The sequence below is a fragment of the Hyperolius riggenbachi genome, chromosome 9 (assembly GCF_040937935.1).
Source record: "Hyperolius riggenbachi isolate aHypRig1 chromosome 9, aHypRig1.pri, whole genome shotgun sequence".
NCBI classification, from domain to species: Eukaryota; Metazoa; Chordata; class Amphibia; order Anura; family Hyperoliidae; genus Hyperolius; species Hyperolius riggenbachi.
In genome coordinates this window covers 66,754,218-66,780,167 of record NC_090654.1, presented here as the reverse complement: position 1 = coordinate 66,780,167, position 25,950 = coordinate 66,754,218, and the positions used below count along the sequence as shown (strand labels likewise).

The 25,950-nt window shown below is 44.9% G+C and overlaps 1 protein-coding gene and 1 long non-coding RNA gene across 2 annotated transcripts in view; one reads left to right on the top strand and one right to left on the bottom strand.

Annotated features, from left to right (window-relative positions):
* Window positions 1-6,644, bottom strand: part of LOC137532467 (uncharacterized) — a 131,381-nt gene extending 124,737 nt beyond the window's left edge. Inside the window, exon 1 of the long non-coding RNA XR_011023938.1 lies at window positions 6,510-6,644. This is a non-coding gene — a long non-coding RNA (uncharacterized lncRNA). The remainder of the gene's footprint in view (window positions 1-6,509) is intronic.
* A 98-nt stretch (window positions 6,645-6,742) lies between these two features.
* On the top strand, window positions 6,743-17,912 carry TUSC2 (tumor suppressor 2, mitochondrial calcium regulator). The gene is made up of 3 exons (XM_068252980.1): window positions 6,743-7,020; window positions 16,463-16,583; window positions 16,950-17,912. Exons 1-3 carry the CDS (start codon window positions 6,887-6,889, stop codon window positions 17,013-17,015), a joined length of 321 nt encoding a protein of 106 aa, XP_068109081.1. The 5' UTR covers window positions 6,743-6,886; the 3' UTR covers window positions 17,016-17,912.
* The last annotated feature ends 8,038 nt before the right edge of the window (window positions 17,913-25,950 follow it).

Sequence of the window (25,950 nt, the reverse complement as noted above, 5' to 3'; positions counted from 1 at the left end):
CCGTCGCCGCTTCTGCAGAGCGGTAACGTTTTTTTCCGGTTTTTGTCGTGGACAGGGCCAGAGCTTGACTGAGTGGTCTATGCTGGGCTGGGGTTGTTTTTTTTTGTGCGTTTTTTTTCGTCCACTGATTGGTCAAATATGTTTTTTCCAGCTCCTATCAATTGTAACACAAAGAACAAAAACTGACCGCAGTTCTTGGGGCAATTATACAGATGATAGAATTGCCATGTACAGAGTGACAGTGTATCAGTACGCTGTTTGCCATGTGACTACCTACCATGTGCGTATTCAGGGATCTGCATACAGGCATGCGACGCTGGTATGCTTAGCCCTGCACCCTGTGTAGTTTAAGTGCAAAGTGCTCCTTCCTACAGGGAGGCAGCCGTTTTTTTTGGTAGTCTAGGTAGTGGCACGGCAAACATTGATCAGAGGGTACAACACACAGAACTTCTAGCAGAGCTGGTATCGCGAGGAAGTTCTAGATAAGTAAATGCGATAATGAGTAAGAGCATTGCAGGCTCACCTGCAAAGCAGCATCAGGTGTGGCATCCGTAATCTGTGCATGCGACGGCCGCGCATGGACAGATGAGGGGGGATGTGGAGTGAGCTGCAATGGGGTGAGAGCTTCCAAAGGTGAAGCGAGCTTCCAAAGGTGAAGTCCGCGGGAGCATATTTTAAACAGGTAAGTACTGAGGATAGTACTGAGGTAGGGGGGTGAAGTTTAACTCCAATCTACCAATAAGAGTAAACAGAGGTCATGAGAACCATAAAACAACGAGATCAATTACGGTATATATTGATCATTTTAAAGGGTAAAGAGTACAAGCCGCAGGGCGAATCCCAAATCATTAATAAGAATTGATTTGTTTGTATTTCGATTTCAGGTGTTTGGCAATATGGAATGGAGACAGCTGCAGTGCTGGCAGCAAGGATGGAGATATCAGTCGGATAAGCGAAAGGTTCCAGATGCCAATCTAAGCTTGGAGGAACACGAGATTCCTGAAATCGGAAAGAGACTAAAACACGAGATTCCTGAAATCGGAAAGAGACTAAAACACGAGATTTCGGAGATCGGAAAGAGACTAACAAAACTGTCTGAGCAAAGCATAATGCAAAGTGCTAATGTTTTTCTTTCCCAAGGTGGTGCTTTTATAATGAAGAGTACCATGCTGATGGTGATCCTAGGTTGCCATTCCGTCCTAGGAGAACGAAGAGAGGACATTCTCATGTATAATAAGGGGTTAATGAGAATGCAAGGCCCAAGCATGTTAATGTTGGGTGACAAAGGTACTGATCCTTTCACACCTCCCTCTGATTGGCACAGATGGACCAAGCAGGGATGGAGGGAAAGAGCACTTGTGCCAGGAGAAAACAAATTTCATGGCACAATGGGGGTGAAAGGTCTGAAGGGTCAGGTGTGCGGGCAGTGGGGATTGAATGGCAGTGTAAATCTGCTATTTAATACCACACTCCCAGAATCGACGCACCGATCCAAAGGTTTGTTAAAAGGTACATTGCAGTAGAATGGGTACGTGCAAAAGGTGGAGTGTGTGATTCAGGGGTACCTTGTCTTGGTTATGCAGAGTGAGATGGTTCCAGATTGGAGAGGAACGAGTAGGAGGCGTCAATTCTCCTGCCGGAGAGACGCGGGGGACAACATCACACTCTGGAGCTACCAACAGAGAGTGCCTCTGAAACAACTTTACACACGTAAAGGCTGGAAAGCCGAGGGTGGGTGGTTCTCGAAACAAGAAGTAAAAATCGAGATCAAGCCACATTTCCAGGTGACAAAGAGGGTGGGGAGAGCGGTCCCGGGGGAGGGAAAGCCCACACAGGGAACCCCATTCACACCACACGGGTCACAACAGGGGACGATATTACACAGTCCATATGCAACAGCTTATCCTCATGATAGTTGGGTAAGTGAAGAGGTACTCTTTAATCGAACGATTGCAGAGAGTACAATCTTCCCGACCTCAGGTACATAGTGTGCCTCAGGACATAAGGGGGGAAGAGGTCCAATCAGGACAGCTGGGGACATATTTTGTCAGCGAGAGATTGGACAAGGGGAGGTATATTAATTTTTCTGGAGAAGGATCTTTTGCATGGCAGCTTCGAGATGTTTGGGTGAACAAATGGAAACGGTGCAACATTCCTTTAGGCACCGCCACTTTCTTAGTTCCCACCTCAACCCGGGTCTTACACCAGGACCTGAGAGGTCAACCTTTTTTGGTGCTAGACGGGGAGGTGAAGCAAGTAGAGTTGTCCTCATGCGGGCAATTCTTGCAGAAGTACCTGCGTTGGCCGGGGCAAGTCAAATTTAGTGAAGAAGCCTGCAGGCTCAATAACGCAGAATGCGAGGCTACCATTCAAAAGATCCACCCTGAAGCCCAACCGATAGTTCCGGTGGCGGAAGGAAAGGTTTGGTTTTTTAACATAAGTTCTAATGATACATTCAAGGTATATTCTCATAATTGTTCCGATAAGGGGGAGTTTCCAAGGGGAACATATTGTGGGAGCGGAGATCCCATATGGATCCAGTCATCCAGGTTGGATGACGTTGTTTCTCAAATTGTTAAGAGAACTCTAAAGTGCAAAGTTTCACGGGTAGTTCCCGTCCTGAAAGAGAACATGACATGGGACAAAGGGGAACAGGTTTTGATCCAAGACGACCACATTTTGTTACAAAGGTTAAACAAACAGTACACTAAGTTAGAGGTAAGATTTCACCATGATACAGGTGATCTTCACGAGGTAGAATACAAAAATGAGCAGGTGAGTTCCAGTCTGACCTGGTGGACAAAGGTTCCGGTGATGTTCCAGGGACACTCGGACTGGGCCTCTGCGGTTCCAAAGTTCTTTCTACACCCACTGGTCGTCTGGATGGGGATGACAACTTTAGGCATCATTATCCAGGTGAGGTTGCGTGTTAAAATTACGTAAAACAAATTAACCGGGTCCAGAGATTGGTGCCTCATAAACAATCTCCTGAACCGATATTTTCAAATTAAGGGATATACAGGGTTACGGGTATAGGTTTAGTAGTACCTGTGATGGAGCTGATTGTATAAAGGCGTTCTTTTAGAAGGCACCTGGCACTGCTCCCTTGAGTAACAACCAAACGAGTTTCACTTTTCTGTGGTCATGCAAGTTTGTGAGTGATACGGAAGTGACGCAAATGCTGAGCATGTGGTATAGAGGGACTTAGAAGTAGGGCCTCCCCAGAGAGCCTGGTTACAGGAAGACCAAGAGGTCTTGCTCTCTCTCTTCCAGGGGTAATCGCCGAGAGCAGAGAAGTTGTGTGGGCACGAACATCGAGAAGTGAAACATAAAAGAAAAGAAACCAGGTACTGGGAGGTTCAGACGCTGGGATCTGCGGGTCAAGCCGTTTTAGGGGGGATTGTTATAATTTAAGTAGGCCTCAGTTACTTGGCCTGAGTTTTATGTAAAAGGCTTGTCTGCAGTGTATGCCTTTAAAATAAATAGAGGTTTTGTGATGCAGGCAGAGGCATCTCAGGGTCTGCGTGTAGCAGAGGATACACGCAGATACTGAGAACATGTTCCTAAGAGAAGGCCATCGGACTACTCTGACCTCAACCACAGGAACAGAAAACATTGGCCATGTTATGTAAATATCCACAGGCCTGCATGTAGGTCAAATGCCTCATTGATTATTAATCAAGTAGGTGTGTATGATGACACCACAAGTGGGTCCACCAATAGACGGATATAGGGGATGGCGAAGATGATGTCATATTTAACTCTTTCCTAGTCGGTATTAAACCGGGTGCGAGCAATGGAGAGGGCATTCTGCTTCTTCCTTCTGCACTAGCTCGCAAGGCCGACTTGGACCTCTAAGCATGTTATTCCTTTCTGTAATCTGATATAATGTATGCTGTACATAGGTAGTCTAGATGTAACATAGAGTAGACACAAGAAGACCTGGGTATCTTCAGTAGGAAGATACTCAAGCAGCTGTAACGCAACATGGAAGTCTGCTTTGCCAGGAGATGAATGTATCTATCTGTATTCCTGTTTCCTGAATAAATAACGTAAACATTGAAGAAGCCTGAGAAAGTCTATATCCTGTTTGCGGTGTGGAGAGTCAAGTGATCTCACAGTCTGTGAGACGATGGTGTCGAAGCAAGGTGATTAGAACAGTTTATAACAGTTAAAAGACTGACAGGTTTTGCACTAGTCCATATCCTCAAGTGGGGCTCTCAGTATTACCAGTAATTGTATTATTTTTTAAAAGCATTCTCTGAACAGCAGTTGCTAAGGCCTCTTTTGCACTATACGTTGAAAAACAAATGCATTTGACTTTCTATAGCAGGGCATTGTGAAAAAGATCTTAGTTAAAGGGACCCTTAAGTCAAACAAAAAAAAAAATGAGTTTTACTCACCTAGGGCTTCCAATAGCCCCCTGCAGCTGTCTGGTGTCCTTGCCGTCTCCCTCCGATCCCCCTGGCCCCGCCGGCAGCCACTTCCTGTTTCGGTGACAGGAGCTGACAGGCTGGGGACGCGAGTGATTCTTCGCGTTCCTGGCCACAATAGCGCCATCTATGCTGCTATAGCATATATCATATACCATATAGCAGCATAGAGGGTGCTAATGTGTCTGGGAACACGAAGAATCACTCGCGTCCCCAGCCTGTCAGCTCCTGTCACCGAAACAGGAAGTGGCTGCCGGCGAGGCCAGGAGGATCGGAGGGAGACGGCGAGGGTACCGGACAGCTGCAGAGGGCTATTGGAAGCCCTAGGTGAGTAAAAAAAAATTTTTGTTTGACTTAAGTGTCCCTTTAAAACGCGAATAGTTGGAACTGAGCCATAGGAAAACATGGGCATTACTTTGAAAATCAGTTGTTCTTTCAGTTATAACTGATCTGAAAAGAGTGCAAAGGAACCTAAATGTAACTGCCAAAATAGTGTGCAAGCGAGTAGGGAGGTTGGCTGGCATCTAACTGTTTTGGCAGTTAGACTAAAAGGAAATGCTTTTGAAAACAAAGAAACCCCTGAGAATCGCCAATGAGGATATGGACAAGTCCAAAACCTATTGGTTCTGTCAGACTGCTTACTTTTTCGCGATAGTAATCCTTTAAAGAGGAACTCTAGCAACAAAAAAAAAAGAATAAAATTGCTTATTTTTTAATATTCATTCATAGATTAGTTTGTCAGTGTTTGCGCATTGTAAAGTCTTTCCTCTCCCATATTTACATTCTGGAATGTATCACTGGTGGTGACATCTTTAGTCCTGCCAGGAGATCTGTAAGGGCCCGTTTCCACTTGTGCAGCACGTGTCAGTGAGACACACGGCGGCACTTCCGGGTGTGCGGGATCGCAGGCGAATCCCAGAAGCCGTGCCATGCACAGCTATGGGATTTGTAGCCTCCCGCACAAAAACTGTGGGCAGTTTCGGCCGAATCGCTAGCACAAGCGATTCGGCAGGCGGCACCATAGTTTCCTATGGCAGATTTTCCCTGTGCGATTTGTGTGCAGGGAAACTCTGCAGATTCGGAGCAGAAACAGCTACAGTGGAAACGGGGCCTTAGGGCGTGTTCATTAATGAGAGTTCTATGCAGAGGGAGATATTGGCTGCTTCTGTGGCAATTCAAACCAGCCATTATTTCCCACAATGCAACGAGGTTCATATACAGCAAACTGTCAAGCCCATCACCCCAGTGCTGACATCACACTGTGGAAGGGGTATCTCCACAATATCAGCCATACATACCCCCCTGTTGACCTAATCAAGAGAAGGTAATGATTTCTTGCGGAAAAGGGGCTACTGATTGGAATGCAGTTCAATCCTTGGTTAAAGTTTCTCCTACTGACTTGCAAAGTACACTCAACCAATCAATTCTATTATATGTGCTCTTGCTTCAGCTGATGGCAAAGCCTGTTGCTGCCGTTAGGCCTCCTTTCCACAAACTGTTGAGCTGTGTGCTCAGCAGGCAGTTACCAGGCAGAAGTAAGCAGCTATCATGCAGCAATGAGCAGTTACCAGGCAGAAGTAAGCAGCTATCATGCAGCAATGAGCAGTTACTAGGCTACAGTGAGCAGTTATCAGGTAGCAATTGAGAGTTCAAGAGGCATTTCACTGCCTATCAGCGGTCCGTGGAAAGGAGGCCGTATGCAGGGAATACACGGTACATTTTTGTACTGTGTATCGAGCAAGCGGCTCGATGCCGGCGCGAGTCCGCGGCCGCCCGGCTCGATTCCCGCGGGCGCTCCTTATCTTCCTTTCATTTTTTGCCATTGTCCGCCCGCGGGTATCATGCGGGGAATCAATCCGCGCGGCGATTCGACCAAAAAAACTACCCATGAACTACCCGTGTATGCCCAGCATAAGACCTCTTTTCCACTGATAGTTGAAATGCCTCTCAAACGCTTACAACTGCTTGCTGCTGCCTGATAACTGCTCACTGTAGCCTGGCAACTGCTTGCTGAGCACACAATTCCACAGTCTGTAGAAAAGAGGCCTTACATTTGCTAACAGTATTACATATTACCTTCACTACCACCTTACAGCCTAGTAGTACAAGGCAACAGAGTCACGTGACTTCAGCACAGCCTCTCTCTCACACAGCTATGGCGCGACACGAGCATGCGTGGGGTTCTAACTTCTCAGCAGGACCGCGTGACGTCAACACAGCTCACAGAGGCGGGCCCATGACTGGTTGGTAGTGGTACTGCTAGACGTCACGTGTCTGCGTCCCGCGCCTCGCTCTGGATTTTTGCCCTGCCCCTTAGCCTTGCATGGATTGGTGGTGGGTGTGGGTCATGTGGGGTGGCAGTCCAGCTGCGGATGTGACGCAGAGTGAGCGGAGAGGGTGACAGAAGACCGGGGAGAGCCCGGGAGGGGGCGGAGACCCTGGAGTGACCCGACATGGGCGGCAGCGGTTCCAGAGCCCGGGGACTGTGGCCCTTCTCTTCCGCCCAGGGCCCCGATAGCCCCGGACACAGCGAGCAGAGTGTAGCCCGAATCCGCCAAGCCACGCCTTTTATCTTCACCCGGCGCGGGTGAGTGTGGGGTGACCCGTGTCTTGCACACTTTAGGGTATAGAGGGGGACCGGTTAGGAGGAGCTAAATGGTTGTCATGGAAACAACCCCGCTGTATAGCCCACTTTCCCTGCTGTATCTTCTTCTAATGTCTCCACTTGTTAACTGTACAGACTGCACTTCCAGAGTGTGCTCCCTGTATCCTCTACTAGATGTCCCCTGCCGCTGTGCACTCCCCATTCCCTCCCCACACATAACCTTCACCTGCCATGTAGCCCCTCCAAGCCCCCAACCACAATAACTGTGCACTTCCCATCCACCCACCACAGAACCACCATCTGCCATGTAGTCCCTCACAGCCCTAATCCCAAGCCTCCCCATCATCATCATCATCATCTCTGTGCACTTCCCATCCACAGAACCATCATCTGCTATGTAGCACCTCAAAGCTTCCCCCCTCCATCCCATGACAGGACACTACCCATCCTACAGACTCTTCTGCCACTGTACAGTCCCCATACCCCCCCCCCCCACAGAACCTCCATCTGCCCTGTAACCCCTCCCAGGCCCCCCCACAGAACCTCCATCTGCCCTGTAACCCCTCCCAGGACCCCCCTCCTATCACTTTACACTTCCCATCTCAAACAGTCTCTCCTTCCACTGTACACTCCCATTCACCCCCAGAGAACCTCCATCTGCCATATAGGCTCTCACAGGATCCCACTTCTGTACACTCCCAATCCCACATATTCTCTTCTTTCACTGTACACTCCCATCCACCCCCCACATACCCCCATCAGCCATATAGCATCTCACAGGACCCCCCTCACATCTCTGTATACTCCCCATCCCACAGATTATCTCCTTCCACTGTACACTCCGATCCACCCCCCACAGAACCTCCATCTGCTATGTGGCCCCTCCCAGGACCACCCTCCCACCACTGTACACTATGCATCCACAGAACCTCCATCTGCCATGTTGCCCCACACAGGATCCTGCCACTGCACACTCCCCATCTCTCCCACAAATTCTTCTGCCACTGCACACTCCCCATCTCTCCCTCAAATTCTCCTGCCACTGCACACTCCCCATCTCTCCTACAAATTCTCCTGCCACTGTACACTCTCCATTCCGCATATTCTCTCCTTACTCTCTCATTACCTGCCACAAAAAAAAGACCCAAACAACATTCTAGAGATACCCCGGTGTGTACAGGGCGTTCCCAAACCAAAGCTTGGGTTCAAAACCAGATACCATAAAAGGGAAGCCTCAGATCCTATCAAGGCTTCCTTAGCTGCTGTAAAGCCCCCCGTTGTAGAGCGTGGCCCCCCTTCACATCAGGGCCGTGCAGCTCTTCTTCCAGAAGCGGGTCCGCACAGTAGCTGCGCAAGCCCACATACGTAGTAGCATGGAGCCTGTGGCTCCGGCTTATTACACATGTGCAGGCGGGCTGTGTTGGCTACTGCACGGCCCCTTTAGGATAAGCGACAATGCATTGTTGCTAAGGGCCTGAGCCTACTAACGCAGTTGTGCGCAGTTGTATCCGCTTCTGTCTGCTTTTCAGCATCTGTAACATTGATGTGTTGCTGAAAAGTGGACACAACTGTGGACAACTGCGTTAGTGGGCTCAGGCCCTAATCTTCTGGGGGGCCGTGCTCAGCAATGGGGGGGGGGGGGGGGAGACAACACAGCAGTGAGGGAAACCTCAATAGGATCCCGAGGCTTCCCTCTTTTTAGGTAAGTATCTAATTCTGTACCTAAGCTTTGTCTCCGGTACTCTTTAAAGTCTAACCCTTTCAATTGAAAATATGAAACTGCAGGGAGTTTTTATACAACATTGTCCTTAGTTACTTACTACACATGCAATGCATTAAAGTCTCATGGAGGAATATATTGGGAGGGGAGACTTGGACAGTAAGGGTTCAGCGCCTAATCCAGTTTTCAAAACTAAATTCGCTTTTTTTACTACCATTCCCTTGAGCCAAATTTGGTTACCTGCCTGCTTTGATCTTTAGCTCTGATGCCGCTGCACTTCTTATTTGTATCCTGTCCACCATGCACTCTTGACACATTATACCCCCTGTATGGTGTCTACGATTGTTGCATTGTACATCCTGTGCCTTGTTAATGTAACAATGTATACCATCTGTAGCCTGACACATTATATGCCTTTCCCATTGTGCACCTGACATATTGTACCACCTCTGCTACACTTCCTCAAGAGCACTGTGTCCTCTACCCTGTTGCTCTTACTTTGCATGCCCCCCTCCTCCCTTTTTACACCCGATACAGTGTATCCAGCCTGTGCAAAGTTCACCAGTGTGCAGTAAAAGTATTTCATCAGATGCATTGCAAATGTGGTTGTTTGTGCCAAAATGGGTGCAGATGAACACTTCAGATAACTGTGTGTGTGGGGGTGGGGGGTTTCTAATGAGCGGTTTAAACTGCGATATGTAGCGTTCACTTTCCACCTATTCGGGTAATCTCCACTTGTCCCCTGGGTGCCTTCCATTCACAGGCGTCAGTGCATTAGCAAAGCTGTTCTCACCCCCAGCCACATTAGGTGGTTTAGCAAAGTCACGTTTTAGCCAATACCAGCAAGCAGCAAAGCTCTTAGCTGTTCTGAGGTTTTATTGACACAGGATGTGTATTATGCTAGACATGTTCTGCGGGAGATGGCGACAGGAGCTGTGGAGTGATAAATGGGTAGAGTTGTTGCACTCTGGAATATTGCAGGATCTCACATGATGTGCAATTGCCTGAGCTGTTGTTTACAACCTTATGGGCACCTGTCTTCTCTGCCTGCCAGGAACTTTTTGTTCTCATACGCATACCAAATGCAAAGGCCTGTTCAAAACACTTGAGGTCAGATTAATTTGCATTCATTGGTCTTTTTAAAGCCATCCAGCAGGGATGGGCTCATAAGTAGTTCACTAGTCGAATTCGTGATTAAAATGAGGCTCTATTGCCTCAGCTGTGCGGCTGGGAGAGAAAGGGTTACTTACCCATAAGTCCGCTGTCTTCTATGCGTTCCAAATGTCTTGCACGCATCCTATTGGACGCGTTGCAAGACTCACTAATGTGCACTTCCTCCTTCCAGCTTGAAGGAGGAAGTGCACGTAGTGAGTCTTGCAGCGGCCGTTTGGAACGCATAGAAGACAGCGTAAGTAACCTCCTCTCTCCCAGCCGGAAGCCGAGGCAATTAAGCTTCATTTTAATCACAAATTCCAGTAGTGAACTACTCATGAGCCTATCCCTGCCATCCAGCAATAATGCACAGAGCTTACACCTGCAGTTTGCAGTATGATCTCGTTATAGTAAACTCTGATATAATAAACATTTGGGTATAGTAAACTTAGTGTCCAAGTCCTGGCCAAGCCCCATTATAAGTATATGGGAGTAACACCTGGTATAGTAAATTGGGCTGATTAACAAAATAAAAGTAAGTTAAATTATCTCCAGGATAAATACATTTGTGTTCCTGGCCCAGATCTGTAAGCAGCCGGAGTCTCATGCTCTTATCGTATATATCTGTACGCTATGGAAAGCGATCCTTGAGCCGTTGGTTGTCACCCAGTTCACCTTCTGCTGCCGCTTGTTAATCATTCACTCCAGAGATGGATAAGTGTTTACCTCTGGCAGAGTATGAGCTGTTCTTTATCAGCACTTTTATCAGTGTCAAGCTGTCCTTCATTGCTCCACAGCTGCTGTTATGGACAGTGGTGGAGATGAGGATCGCTGACTCCATCACATCTCTGTTCACTTTTTAAAATCCAATGCTAGGTGCGCATGATGCAATTTTACAGATTTACTGTCAGATTGACTATTTCCAACAGGTCTGATCTGATTTCTGATTGATTTCCCATTCACTTCTATGGAAAACGATCAGAAAGATCTGAAATCAGAGTGGACATGCTGGAAATAGTCGATCTGACAGTAACTCTGTCAGAAAATTGCATCGTGTGGATCTAGCACTGTGCTGAGAACACACAATGCAATTTCCGGTCTGATCGACAGGTAATCTGCTGGGAAGTTGTATCGTGTGTGTATATGTCCAAACTGCTCCCAATTGATAGGGGGATCAATTTTTCCAATTATAACTTATGAAATGAATCCCTTTATCGATCAGAAACAGATCAGACTGGTCAGAAATAATCATCTGATTCCCATTGATCGGACCAGAAGTCGCATTGTGCGTACTTAGTATACAACTGATACCTGCAGCATCCGAGAGAGCTAAAAGTAGCCATACACTGGTCGATTTGCCATCAGATTCGACTAACAGATTCCTCTCTGATTGAATCTGATCAGAGAGGGATCGTATGGCTGCCTTTACTGAAAACAGATTGTGAATCGATTTCAGCATGAAACCGATCACAATCTGTGGTGGTGGTGCTGCCCCCGCCTGCATACATTACCTGCTCCAGCTGGCGCGACTCCCGCTCTGTCCTGCCGGGTAAGTTTAAGAGGGCGCTCTACTGTTTAAACTTCCTGCCGGGACAGGAAGTTCAATGAAGCAGCAGCCGGTCCTGAACCCAGGGCGGAGAAGAAGCTGCGGGGACAGAGGGGGAGTCGCGCCGGCCGGAGCAGGTAATGTATTGCCGCTAGCGTCGGTCATCGGGCATTCGAACGCCGCTATCGACGCACTCCCGACCCGCCGGCGATCGAGGGAAATCTTCTGCACGGACGAATCAACGGGAACGATTGATTTCGGGCGGAAATCGATCGTTCTGTCAGCGTTTGCGCAACAATTTCACAGCACATTTGATCACAGTGATCGAATCTGCTGTATATCGGCGGCAAAATCGTTAGGTGTATGGGCAGCTTAAAAGTGACCCTTGCACAAGTAAAGTAATTATCTCATTTTGAGGAAATTGGATACTATGTTGAAGGCAGTTGTCCCTGTCATTTTGCCTTTGTGGCAGATGCAAGATCTTAAAGATCAGCATTATGATACTTCACAAAATTGCGCTTAAAAAATATCAGACCCCCGTAAGCAGCAATGTTAATAGCCACAAGTAGCAGCAATTAGCTGCAATTTAAATGCCAGAGGCGCCTGATAAAATAGGGCCCCCATTCCACTCGCTTCAGTGGTGCAAGTTCAGTGGCATTGTCACGCTGAGACTTTGTAATCTTCTAGTGAAGTATAAACCCACATTTAAAAGTGAATTGGCTAAACTGAAAAGCTTGTAACCCACTGAGTACTTAGATTTTAGCTGGAATGGAATTTTAATGTTGTAGTCTTCTAGCTCCTCCTTGTGTTTTTCTTTGTGGCTATTTGACAAATTAGGCTGGTTTCACAGTGGGACGTTAAAGTCCCACGTTACAGCAGCCATTAACGCAGCCTAACTCACAGCACTGTAAAATCAATGTGCTGTTCACAGTGCACACGTTGCGTTAGGGTATAACGCTGCACGTTAAATGACAGTGCAGCATGCTGTACGTTATACCCCTATAGAGCTGTGTTAGATTGTTTGCACATGCTCAGTGACTAGCCACATGGCTAATTAATATTCACTGCACTGTGGTGACTTGTGGTGGGACTCCTAGTGTTGTCCGGTTCATTTGATCCGGATCTTTTTGTGAGTCAAATCATCCGGATCATCACAATGAAAGATTCGGTTAACAGTGGATGTCTGTCTGGAAGAAACAGGAACATACAGTATGTACAGTACAGGGAAAGTCCTGTCCTGCTAGTCCTGTCACCCCCGAATGCTTCCTTACTAAAATGATTCAAATGATTCGGTTCAAAGATCCGGATCTTTTCAATGATCCGATTCGAATGATCCGAATCCTTAAAAAGATCCAGACTTCCCATCACTATCCTGGAGCGGCTCAAGCAGCTGACATCCAACTTCAACACCACCACGCGTTGCGTTAGGGGCACGTTATGCGACCTTAACGTCCCCTAAAACGCAACGTCTTGGTGTGAAAGAGGCCTTAGTGTATCTGTCCTCTATATCAACATTTCTCTGCACCAACCCATTGGATCCTGTTTAAAGTCCTGTACACAAGCTCAACAAAAGTCGTTTGAAACATCCGACAAATGACAGATTTTGCCTTTTCGGAAAAAAAGGTGTGAAAAGATGTAACACAACAGCAAGCGACTGATCCATCTGGCAGATTATCTCAGACAACAGTTGGGCAGATATTGTGCAGTCGGCCATGTGTGTACAATGTCGTTTACAAGGCGTTGTTCTACAGATTGGGCACATGTCTTGTGTAATGTCGCTTGCATGCACTGTGATTAAATCAGTTGGTCATTTGCTATATTGGTGTGCAGACAGCGTCGTTGGAAAGACTCGTTTGTCTTTGTCGCTGGTAAAGTAGTTTCCACAACATTGATTTTTTTGTTTGTTTGCGTCAATTTTTGTTGAGCTTGTGTACAGACCATTGAAAGGACTGTGCATGCCAAGTACCCCACTACTGTAGTAATATCATCTCAATGCAAATACAGTACAGTCTTGATTATCCAGCTCAGACTGGGATAGGCTGATGCCAAATAAGTGTGATTTCCGGTTGCTTGAAACATGGGGTCATATGCAATTAACTTTTTCTCCTAGGAGATACATTTTCACTTTGTCTTTTAACTTTTCAGCATTTTGCAATTGAAAAAGTATCAAACAGCAGGTGGAAAAAGTACTGTCAAAATTATTTTGCCTATTTCCTTGCTTGCTGGTGGTTTAAAAGGCATTTTATTGACAATTTTGAAAATATCACCCAGGAGAAAACTCAGGAGAAAAAGTGAATTGCATAAGGCCCTTTTAGTTTATAACGGGCATTTTAGTTTATAAAATCAAATGAATTATGAGCACCAACAACCAATGTACCATAGCGTCCCGGTTATCCAGAATTCAACCAACCAGCACAAATCGCCGGCAGTATTCAGTAGTGAAGGCCAACTTCTTAGGCTGTTTGTGCCTAAAGAACGGGTTCCCACCGATCCCCCAAGGTTAATATAATACTTTCAATTACTGTATTTTAACATTTAATAAGTTCATGGTATGCACATACAGTGGGGTATAGTACTCTATTAGCTAGGCCTATTTTTTTTAACACTGGGGCCCATATGCAATTCACTTTTTCTCCTGAGTTTTCTCCTAGGATTATCTATCTATCTATCTATCTATCTATCTATCTATCTATCTATCTATCTATCTATCTATCTATCTATCTATCTATCTATCTATCTATCTATCTATCTATCTATCTATCTATATATATATATATATATATATATATATACACAGTGGTGTGAAAAACTATTTGCCCCCTTCCTGATTTCTTATTCTTTTGCATGTTTGTCACACTTAAAGAGACTCTGTAACAATTTTTTCAGCCTTAGTTCTTCTATCCTATGAGTTCCTATGCCTGTTCTAATGTGCTGGGGCTTACTGCAGCTCTTCCTAATTACACTGTCTCTGTAATAAATCAATGTATCTTTCCTCTGTCCTGTTTGTCCGGCTAAAGCTTGATTGTGTGGAATGTGCAGGGCTGCTTGTGATTGGTAGAAGCGATACACACCCTCTGCAGGCCCCCTGCATACTATGAATGACTCATACACTATGCTTAGCTGAGCCTATTAGAAGCTGGTTAGTTTGTTTGTAAACATTGCCTAAACTGTTAATTACAAGCCAGGATTGCAGCAGAGAGTGGCAGAAACAGCACAGAGGGGCACAGGAGAAAATAAGGAATAGAATGGTATGCTTTTTAGTGTAAGAATATTAGAGTACAGATTCTCTTTAAATGTTTCTGCTCATCAAAAACCATTAACTATTAGTCAAAGATAACATAATTGAACAAAAAATGCAGTTTTAAATTATGTTTTTTATTATTTAGTGAGAAAAAAAAACTCCAAACCTACATGGCCCTGTGTTAAAAAGAGATTGCCCCCTGAACCTAATAACGGGTTGGGCCACCCTTAGCAGCAATAACTGCAATCAAGCGTTAGCGATAACTTGCAACGAGTCTTTTGCAGCACTCTGGAGGAATTTTGGCCCACTCATCTTTGCAGAATTGTTGTAATTCAGCTTTATTTGAGGGTTTTCTAGCATGAACTGCCTTTTTAAGGTCATGCCACAACATCTCAATAGGATTCAGGTCAGGACTTTGACTAGGCCACTCCAAAGTCTTCATTATGTTTTTCTTCAGCCATTCAGAGGTGGATTTGCTGGTGTATTTTGGGTCATTGTCCTGCTGCAGCACCCAAGATCCTTCAGCTTGAGTTGACTAACAGATGGCCGGACATTCTCCTTTAGGATTTTTTTGGTAGACAGTAGAATTCATGGTTCCATCTATCACAGCAAGCCTTCCAGGTCCTGAAGCAGCAAAACAACCCCAGACCATCACACTACCACCACCATATTTTACTGTTGGTATGATGTTCTTTTGCTGAAATGCTGTGTTACTTCAACGCCAGATGTAACGGGACATGCACCTTCCAAAAAGTTCAACTTTTGTCTCGTCGGTCCACAAGGTATTTTCCCCAAAGTCTTGGCAATCATTGAGATGGTTTTTTTTTTTTTAGCAAAATTGGGACGAGCCTTAATGTTCTTTTTGCTTAAAAGTGGTTTGCGCCTTGGATATCTGCCATGCAGGCCGTTTTTGCCCAGTCTCTTTCTTATGGTGGAGTTGTGAACACTGACCTTAATTGAGGTAAGTGAGGCCTGCAGTTCTTTAGATGTTGTCCTGGGGTCTTTTGTGACCTATGAGTTTTCTCTGCGCTCTTGGGGTAATTTTGGTCGGCCGGCCACTACTGGGAAGGTTCATCACTGTTCCATGTTTTTGCCATTTGTGGATGATGGCTCTCACTGTGGTTCGCTGGAGTCCCAAAGCTTTAGAAATGCCTTTATAACCTTTACCAGACTGATAGATCTCAATTACTTTTGTTCTCATTTGTTCCTGAATTTCTTTGGGTCTTGGCATGATGTCTAGCTTTTGAGGTGCTTTTGGTCTACTTCTCTGTGTCAAATAGCTCTTATTTAAGTGATTTCTTGATTGAAACAGATGTGGCAGTAATCAGGCTTGGGGGTGACTAAACTGTGATAAACCACAGTTAAGTTATTTTTTAACAAGGGGGGCAATAACTTTTTCACACAGGGCCATGTAGATTTGGAGTTTTTTTTTCTCACTAAATAATAAAAACCATCATTGAAAACTACATTTTGTGTTCAATTATGTTATCTTTGACTAATAGTTATTGGTTTTTGATGAGCAGAAACATTTAAGTGTGAAAAACATGCAAAAGAATAAGAAATCAGGATGGGGCAAATAGTTTTTCAAACCACTGTATCTCATCAAAACTGACTATAAAGTATTGGCCTTGACAAGTTAAAATCTCCCCTAGCATGAATCCTCCCTGGGGTATACATACCACTTGTTGTGAGCCTAGGCTCTGGACTGCCTGTGCAAGTGTGTGACTGAGGATTGTGTAACTATCTCTGGCTTTCTCCCTCACAGCTCCATGTTCTTTGATGAGGATGGAGATTTGGCGCATGAATTCTATGAGGAGACTATTGTAACAAAGAATGGCCGCAAGCGGGTGAAACTCAAACGGATCCACAAGAATCTGCGACCACAGGTAACAATTGCGAATACGGATGGTCGGAAAAGATTTCCAATTCCCCTATCTGACAAGTGTCTTTCTGATTTCTGTGTAATTCAGCGGAAATCTGAATTTCCGGTTTCTGCACAAAGGAGGTTTTTTTTTTGCCATTTATGTTAGTTAGGTCTTTTAAAAAAGATTTTGTGGAGTCTGCTATATTTTGTTAGGATCTGCTATATTTTGAAGATGTAGGCTATTATGTAGACAACCACGGTACACTTTCAAATCTTCTGATTGGCCTAATATTTCTAAATCTTGTGATCCCGTGGAATTCAGAAGCTCATCCTTAATTGTGAGCATCCATGACAATAATCACTGGTATAATTTCTCTCCTTTCCACAGGGCACAATCAAGTTAGACCACCCATGCATCCATGTGGACTTCCCCGTTGTATTGTGCGAGGTCTGACACTGGCTTGAACCCTCACCTGCCATGCTGTGCCCTCCTCTACCAACCTCTGCCCCTAGCGCTGCGCTCCTGGGATGGGGAGCGCGTGGAGAGTCATGGGGGGGAGACACGGACACCCCCCAGGTAAAGACTTTCAAACTGTGCGATGTTAGGTACGACAGAGACATCAATTGCTCCGCCATAATGGACTGGATGGCTGCTGATGTGGATATTCATTTCCAGTATCCGCAATCGGTTACGTAAATATAGCCTTGCTAGAGATCTTTTCTTCCTTTTAATACCTACGATATCCTTCTATCGTACTCATGGCCGCCGGGAGAAGAGGCAAGCGTTCCACAGCATCTTGTTTAGTGGTCATAACGCTTATGCCCCTTTCAGTACTTGACGGAGCGGTCATACACAGTGGTCCAGGCCGGCTGTGATCTCTGTAGCATATATTTATTGAATACACCTTCTTAAGGTTGAGATGTAGAGGCCCAAGCTCACCGTATATTTCTTTCTGGTCTTGGCGTTCCAGCACACATCTGCTCGTCTTAGTCAATATTATCTACACAAAGTGATCTGTGATGTAGTGAATTATCCTTGACCTTCCGGGGGTTGTGCTACACTGCTGAAGGACAGTAATACGTGTCTGCGGGACAAAGACGGATCCCTGGTGCAATCACACATTTATGTGACTGCCCTCCATCTATGTTTATTTATTACATGTATGTTTTAGTTTGTGTTCTGTATTTCTGAGCTGTGAAAAGCCCCACCCATCTCCCAGCATCCTTCACTCTGCACTGACCCTTGCACCCCAAACCTCTCAGACTGATTTACGCTCTGCCCAAACAATAGAGGGAGCTGGAGATGTTCGGGGCTCAGAGGATCTGTCCCCAATAAATCTTATGTTCGTAACCTGGAGTTGTGGTGTTTTTGTTGGTTTGGATGTATAGAGTGGGTGGAGTAACCCTTAGTCCTATGTACTGTATTTGCACTACAGCCTGATAACATTGGGATTCAGGGGTAGGTTTGGATTGCAGATGTTAAGGTGCCCATACATCAAGCAATGTATGGGCAGATCGACCAAGAGTAAAAACTCTCTCTGATCGAATCTGATCAACACTGATCAGAGAGAGATCTGTTGGGTACCATAAACTGCAAGCTGATTCCTGATCAATTTCAACTTGAAATCTTTGGTGAATCAGGCTTTTGATTCGTTGGCAACCACGCGGGGCACTTGTATGTGAGGAAGAGGATGAACAAAGCTGTGGACTAACACAGGTGTAAAGTGTTCATGCACAGGGCAGCAGGGGTGGGGCACATTTTACACTAGTGGGGTCATCGCAGGCGGTTCCACCGCTTGTCGCAGTTTCGCAAGCCATAACCACCAGGCACCCGATCGAGCATGTCGGCCCAAAATTAGTCGCATCGTCAATTAGGCATGCTCTTGGTGCCACCAATTTTTCATCCAATTCGATTATAATAATCGGATGGTTGGTTGGCCACCTAGTCGCCTGATGTATGGCTACCTTTAGGCTTCAGAATGCTCACCGAGCCATATCACTAATTTTGCATTATTGTAGCACTATTTCTTCACAGTAGCTTGTCCAACTTGGGAACCAGGTGAAATCGGCTTATCTAGGTTGATGTATTGCAGCATTAAAGAGAACCCGAGGCGGGGTTCTGACAATGGAATCCACGTACAGAGGCTGGGGCTGCCTATACTACCCAGCCTCTGTTGCTATCCAGATCCCCCTAAGTTCCCCCTGGGCTCTGCAATGCAATCCCCCAAAAATTACAGCCGCGCTGTGCGGGCTGTGTTTACATCTGTGCTGTCACCCTGCATGCTCCCCCCGCCTCCTGCATAGCTCCGGTCCCACCCGCGTCCCTTCCCTCCAATCAGCGGGGAGGGAAGGGACACGGGCGGGGAACGGAGCTATGCAGGAGGTGGGGGGGGGGGGAGCGGCAGACTGACAGTACAGAGATAAACACAGCCCGCTGCGACACGCTGTGTGTCGTCAGTGCGGCTGTGATTTATGGAGAATAGCAGAGCGCAGGGGGGGCTTAGGGGGGATTGAAATAGCAACAGAGGCTGGGCAGTATAGGCAGACCCAGCCTCTGTATGTGGATTCCATTGTCAGAATCCCACCTCGGGTTCTCTTTAAAGAGAAACTGTAACCAAGAATTGAACTTCATCCCAGTCAGTAGCTGATACCCCCTTTCCCATGAGAAATCTTTTCCTTTTCTCAAACGGATCATCCAAGGTCTCTGTATGGCTAATATTGTGGTGAAACCCCTCCCACAGTGTGATGTCAGGACCATGGTACTGACAGTTTCCTGTCTGTGAACCTCATTGCATTGTGGGAAATAGCTGTTTACAGCTGTTTCCAACTGCCAAAAAAGTAAGCAGCATCTCCTTCCGCTGACATCACCTGCCAACAGTAAAAATGTCACTATGTCAGAATGTAAATCAGAGAGAGGAAAGATTTTACAATGGGCAAACACTGACTAAATCATTTATACATAATTATTGTAAAAAATGAAGCACTTTTTATTACATTATTTTCACTGGAGTTCCTCTTTAAAGTGCTCTGAGAATGGACTTTTGTGTCCGTTCTTTGCTCACCGTAAACAAACAGTAAACAGCTCCTAATTTATAAAGAACGGTCCACACTTGTCAGTCTGCAATGGATCCGATGCGGTAAGTGGGCTGCACTTCTGTGCCATTCCCGATAATCACAGACAGGTGGATGTGTTCCCCATATAGCCTATTGGGGTAACACATCTGCCCCGGGCTACAGCTGGACCTCAGCGGATCATCGGTGCAGACACTACACTGTCCGCACAAGATCTGGCACAAGTGGGAACCGACCCTCAATAGAGCGATATCTGTATGCAAATGACGCAGTTGAGAGAAATTCAAGAGAAAATTTGTTTTTATCTGTGTGAGCCTTCCCCCCCCCCCCCCCCCCCCACACACACACACACTTTTACACAGGGCTGTGGAGTCGGAGTCGGGCAATTTTGGGTGCCTGGAGTCGGAGTCGGGAAAAAATGCACCGACTCCGACTTCTAATGAATTTGTAACTGTAATTAAAATAGAAAATATGATAAAATGTTCTATTTCTCAGATAATAGTCATTAAAAATAATGTATATATACAGTATATATACAGTAATAGCTGTGCTTAGTCCACAAAAATGAAATAAACCAATCAAAATTAGTTACTTGTGCTGCTTTAATAAAGCAGTCCCCGTATTTTTAAGGTCAGATATACATATCTGATTGTGACTGTATATATGATGTGTACACAGGAATCTCTTGTATACGAAATAACATCTATGCTGTAAGAATAAAGCCTGATGTGTAGCTGTGTCACTAATAGAGACGGTCAATGAGATGGAAATAATTCTGCATTGATGCTGATTTATGCAAATGTATGCACTCTCTTTGCTCATGAAATCAAATAATTTGATATGTTGTTAAAATTTGGTTTGGTGACTACAAATTAAAGGGTAACTGAGACGGATGAAAAGAAAAGTTTTATACATACCTGGGGCTTCCTCCAGCCCCCTTCAGGCTAATCAGTCCCTCGCTGTCCTCCACCACCCGGATCTTCTGCTATGAGTCCTGGTACTTCAGCCAGTCAGCGCTGTCCGGCCGCATGCCGCTCCCACAGCCAGGAACATTCTGCACCTGCGCAATAGTGCTGCACAGGTGTATGCTCCTGGCGGCGGAGTGTGTGCATGCGCACTACGCCCGACTGGCTCAAGTACCAGGACTCAGCAGAGTGGCAGAGGAGGATAACGAGGGACTGATTATCCTGAAGGCGGCTGGAGAAAGCCCCAGGTATGTATAAAACTTTAATTTCATCTGTCTCAGGTTTACTTTGTTACACAGTAGTACTATACTCTACATATGCACTCCCCACAGAGCTGCAGGGAATCCACTGAGAATGCTGTGCACATTGAACACAGAGGTGTCGTCTGTTTACAATCTCCTCATTCCCCTGCAGAGTACCTGCACATCATTCTTACATGTACCCACACTTACATTGCCTAGGGCCTGATAGATGTTCTTTGTTCCGGTTTGTACCTTTTACAAGTACTCTTACCAAGGACTAGTTTTAGTCTAAAGGGAATAAATATAGTAGTCTACATATCCTTCTCACTTCAGTTGTCTTGTAAAATTCCTAAGCGTTGGCAGTTAAGAGACGAATGTCACATTACATACTTTTAATCAACAAAATTGTAATATGCAAATTAGAGGAGTCTGAGTCGAGGAGTCGGTGGAATCCTAAACTGAGGAGTCGGAGTCGGTGGATTTTTGGACCGACTCCACAGCCCTGCTTTTACACTTCCTGATCACTGTGGTTGGTCCACAGTGCTCAGCGGGACAGGAACCAATAAGATCCACTCCTTACTGAGGTTCAGAGCTCAGCTGTCTAAAGACCTTTTGTGCCAGTGGGGATGTGCAGTACGCTCTGGACATCATGGACTTGATTGACAGCGGCGCAGGCGCAGCAGAGGAAGACCTCTGCACCGATAGAGGCCGGGGGATGAGAGGGGAGCTGCGGCGAGGGACATGTCGGCTGCCAGGGGCTGGATAAATCCCCGGGTAAGTAGATTTTTTTTTTTTTTTAAGGAGCCTGGACATTCCCTTTAATGGACAACTGAAGAGAGAGGTATATGGAGGTTGCCATATTTATTGCCTTTTAAGCACTACCAGTTGTCGGGCAGTCCTGCTGATCCTCTGCCTCTAATACTTTTAGCCATAGACCCTGAACAAGCATGCAGCAGATCAGGTGTTTCTGACATTCTTGTTAGATCTGACAAGATTAGCTGCGTGCTTGTTTCTGATGTGATTCAGACACTACTGCAGCCTAATAGAGCATCAGGGCTGCCAGGCAACTGGTATTGCTTAAACGGAAATAAATATGTCAGCCTCCATATAGTGCTCACTACAGTTTTCCTTTAATCTTGGATTTTGGTTAGCAGGAAGGTTGGGTAAGGAAGTATCCGGTAAACCTCTCAACTCTGAACATAGCTTTCCACTACTGAGGTAAGTTATTTTCTTTTGGAGGCGGATGTTGACTTCAGGATTGCTATAAAAAGTGAGTACCCAAGATTTATTAGTAGAAAAGTAACAGAGTTTGTATTGTAAACAGTTACATTTGGCCATAAACTGCATCATATAGAATCTATGTCAGTCAAAAGGAGCACACATGAGCATCCTTTGTGTCTGTGCTGTATGTACAATAGATACATGGAAATATAACAAAATCACTTGGGCATTTTTCCATTAGCAATCACAAACGCGAGCGATTGCGATTTTTTTATTTTTTTTATTTTTTTAGGGCCCTTTTTCCACTAGCGCGATTGCGTTTGCTGAATCGCAAAAGCGCAAATCACTAGTTTGGTAAATAACATAGGATTCACGGTAGGTTATTTCCACTACCGCGATTCGATTTTTACACAAACACAATCGCGCGGCGGAGCGATTATTGCCGCAATTTTGCTATGCTCTGCAGTGCATAGCAAAATCGCAAACGCTATCGCCAGGATAAAAAAGGATTTTGCTGAATCGCAATCTCTAGAGTTTGACGCTAACGCTAGCGATTGCAAGTGGAAAAGGGCCCTAAATCTATCATGCGATTGCGATTTTTCATTCGCATTGCATTATCACTCTAAAAATCGCTCCAGAAAGCTATTGCGATTTGTGATTTCCAAATCGAATCACTATAGTGGAAAATACTTCTCATGATTTCTATGATAAAGTAACAACCCTAGCGATCTAAAAATCACTAGCGATTTGCGATTCAGCTGTGTAGTGAAAAAAGGCCCTAGGCTGGTGCACACCTTGAGCTCTTCTGAGTGCTTTTTAAAACGCTAGCGCTTAGAAAAGCGCTTGGCTAATGTATTTGTATGGGATGGCTCACCAGAGCAATGTGATCGGTTTTCCCAAATGCAAACGCGGGTCCTGCAGCATCTAAGGCGATCCAGCCTCAATAGTAAGTATAGGAAAGTGGAAAATGTCTTTCCTTTTTTTTTTTTTTTTTTTTTTTGCAAAAGCTGTTTACTTCCAGCTCAAACTGTACAAAAATGTAAACATCTCTACATCAGAACGCTCTAAAAATCACTAGGCTTAACTAGAAAATCGCTAGGCACTTGCCTGGAATTGCTTTGAAAAATAGCTTCAAAAAAACGCAGTTTGTGATTCTGCTAGCGCTTTTAGGTGTGTTCACCAGTCCTCAGTAAGGAAAGCGTATACATACAAATAGTGGTTTTGGGTCACCCCTGAGCTGCTTGGTTACGCTGAAATACAAACAGACAATACATAAAGCAGTACAGTGTTGTCACAACCGGTGAGTCGCTTATTCAGTATAAGTCTGATGTCCTATTTCAGGAGAGTATTCTTAGAGGCAGCAAAGTAGGACAATACACATCATATCATATCTGCAGCTTACTATTGTCACAGATTAAGGGCCCTGACTCACCAGAGAGCATTTTGCGGTTAAAAAAAAATGCTTCCACTAACCCGTGAAATCACTCTGCTGTGATTTTGCCGCAATTTTAATGTAAGGGCAGGTTCACACTTGGGCGCTTTTCAGCGCTTTGCTGATTGCTGTCTATCAGCAAAGCACTGTTGATAATGTATTCTTATGGGATCATTCTCACTGCAGCGTTTTGGTTTTGCATAAATCGAAAATGTGCTGCATACAGCGATTTGGTGATCACAATGTGATTCTCGTTCTGTTAATCATGAATCACAACGCAAATCGTAGCAAAATTGCGGTTGCATTCCTGATTTGCGTTTAGAGTGTGAACTTGCTCTAAGTCATTGGAAGTGTTTTTTTTAAACCAAAAACGAACCGCAAAACGCTTTCCAGTGTCAGGGCCCAAACTTGTATTTTGAACTCAATCGAGTACATTGCATTTTTGACCTGAGCCTCATTTTAATTTATTTTAAGTAACACTTGAAGTGTACTAGAGCTTATCAAAGCTAAACGTTTTATTTATACCTGGGGTTTCCTCCAGCCCCATAAGCTCGGAGAGAAACGTAAAGAGCGCACTCCTCTTACGCCAGATGAATGCCCGTTAAACAAGGTGTATAGATCTGCAGATATGAATGCATTTTTCATGAACTGATCTTTTGTGGATACTGATCTTTTGCATGTGTGCAGCATCTTTGTGTGCAGCATCTTGCAAAGATTTTTATCTGATGGGGGTACTCGGCTGAATAGACTTTGTAGGTGTGTTCTACTACATGGAAGGTGGTAAAATTGGTCTGTGATCTTTCATTTTCCATATACTTTTATCTCACGTGTGTTCTTAGTTTAAAGGTGCATATACACATCCAATTTTGATTGGCTAATCATTAGTTGATTTTACCTCTTCCATGTAGAAGGACTGCTTACCTACTCAATGGGCATGATTCACAAGGCTTTTTCACCTTATCTACGTTACTTTTTTAAGCTCCCAAAGAGTAAAAATATAATTAGGGTTAGAAAAGTAATATTGAAATTAAGTTAATCAGTAACAACTTTGAGTGATTATTTTGCTCGTAAATGTGTTGAATGGTTATTTTTTATCAAATAGGTGATAAGTCATTTATGAGAAGTTTTGTGAATAGAGCCCAATCTGTTCATAGTATTCCAAACCTGCTGGCACTAATACTACATGGAAGTGGTAACATTGGCTAATCAAAATTGGATGTATGTAGCCACCTTTGTAAGACTGACTTACAACTTCCTAGAACCAAACCTGTTTGTAAGTGAAGGACCGAATGTACTGAGAGGAATATGGAGTCTGCCATATTTATTTCCCTTTAAATAATGCCAATTACCTATCTTTTTCCTACTGATTAGGAATGGTCAGTGAGATGCAAATAAGTGCTGATTCAGAAATATACAAGTTTACAATGTTTGAAAATAGATCAGTCCTATGAAGTTGAGGTGGGCTTGCACTGGTTCATATTCAGTTTCTGTAAACTTACATTATTCTGCATTGGCATTACAGGGATTACGTTACAATTGGCAATACCAGTTATCCAGAATTCTCAACCAACCAGAACAAATCACCAGCAGTACTCAGTGGTGAAGGCCAACTTTTTAGGCTTTTTGAAGGCTCTGCTGCGCTTAAAGAAAACCAGAGACGAACTTAATTAAAATATTTATACATACCTGGAGCTTCCTCCATCCGCACGGATCACTCCCACGCCGCTGTCCTCAGTCTTCTCCGTCTTCTGCACTGGGTGCCGTAAGTTTGGCAGTCGCGGCAAGTCTGACGCAAGTGCAGTGCACTCGCTCCGTCTCTCTCCAGCGGAGAATAGTACTGCGCAGGTGCAATACTATTCTCCGCCAGAGGGGAATAGAGGGAGGGCACTGCGTTCGCTCAGAGTAGCCGCGACTGACCGAACTTACGGGATCTGTTGCAAAAGAGCGAGAAGACTGAGGACGGCGGTGTGGGAGTGATCCATGCAGATGGAGGAAACTACAGGTATGTATAAATCTTTTAATTAAGTTAGTCTCTGGTACACTTTAAACACTGGCTTCCCACAGCTCTTCCAAGATTAATAATACTTTCAATTGCTGTATTTTAACAATAACATTTGTATAGTGCTTTTCTCCCATAGGACTCAAAGCGCTTAGGCTCTCTCAGATTCAGTAATTGGTAGCAGGATGAAGTATTAACACAACAAAAATTATATTTTTGCAAATGCCAAACTGAACAGATGGGTTTTCAGTCTGGATTTAAACAGAGTTCATGGTATGTATATGGAGTGGGGTATGATACTGTATTAGCTAGGGCTATTTTTAACATGGAGTCTCAAGCAACCAGAAAGCACACTTATCCGGCATTAGCCGATCCCCGTTGGTGCCGGATTACTGAGACTCTACTGTATTTGCAACCTGTTGATCATCCTTACTGCTGATGATACACCTGAATTAAAC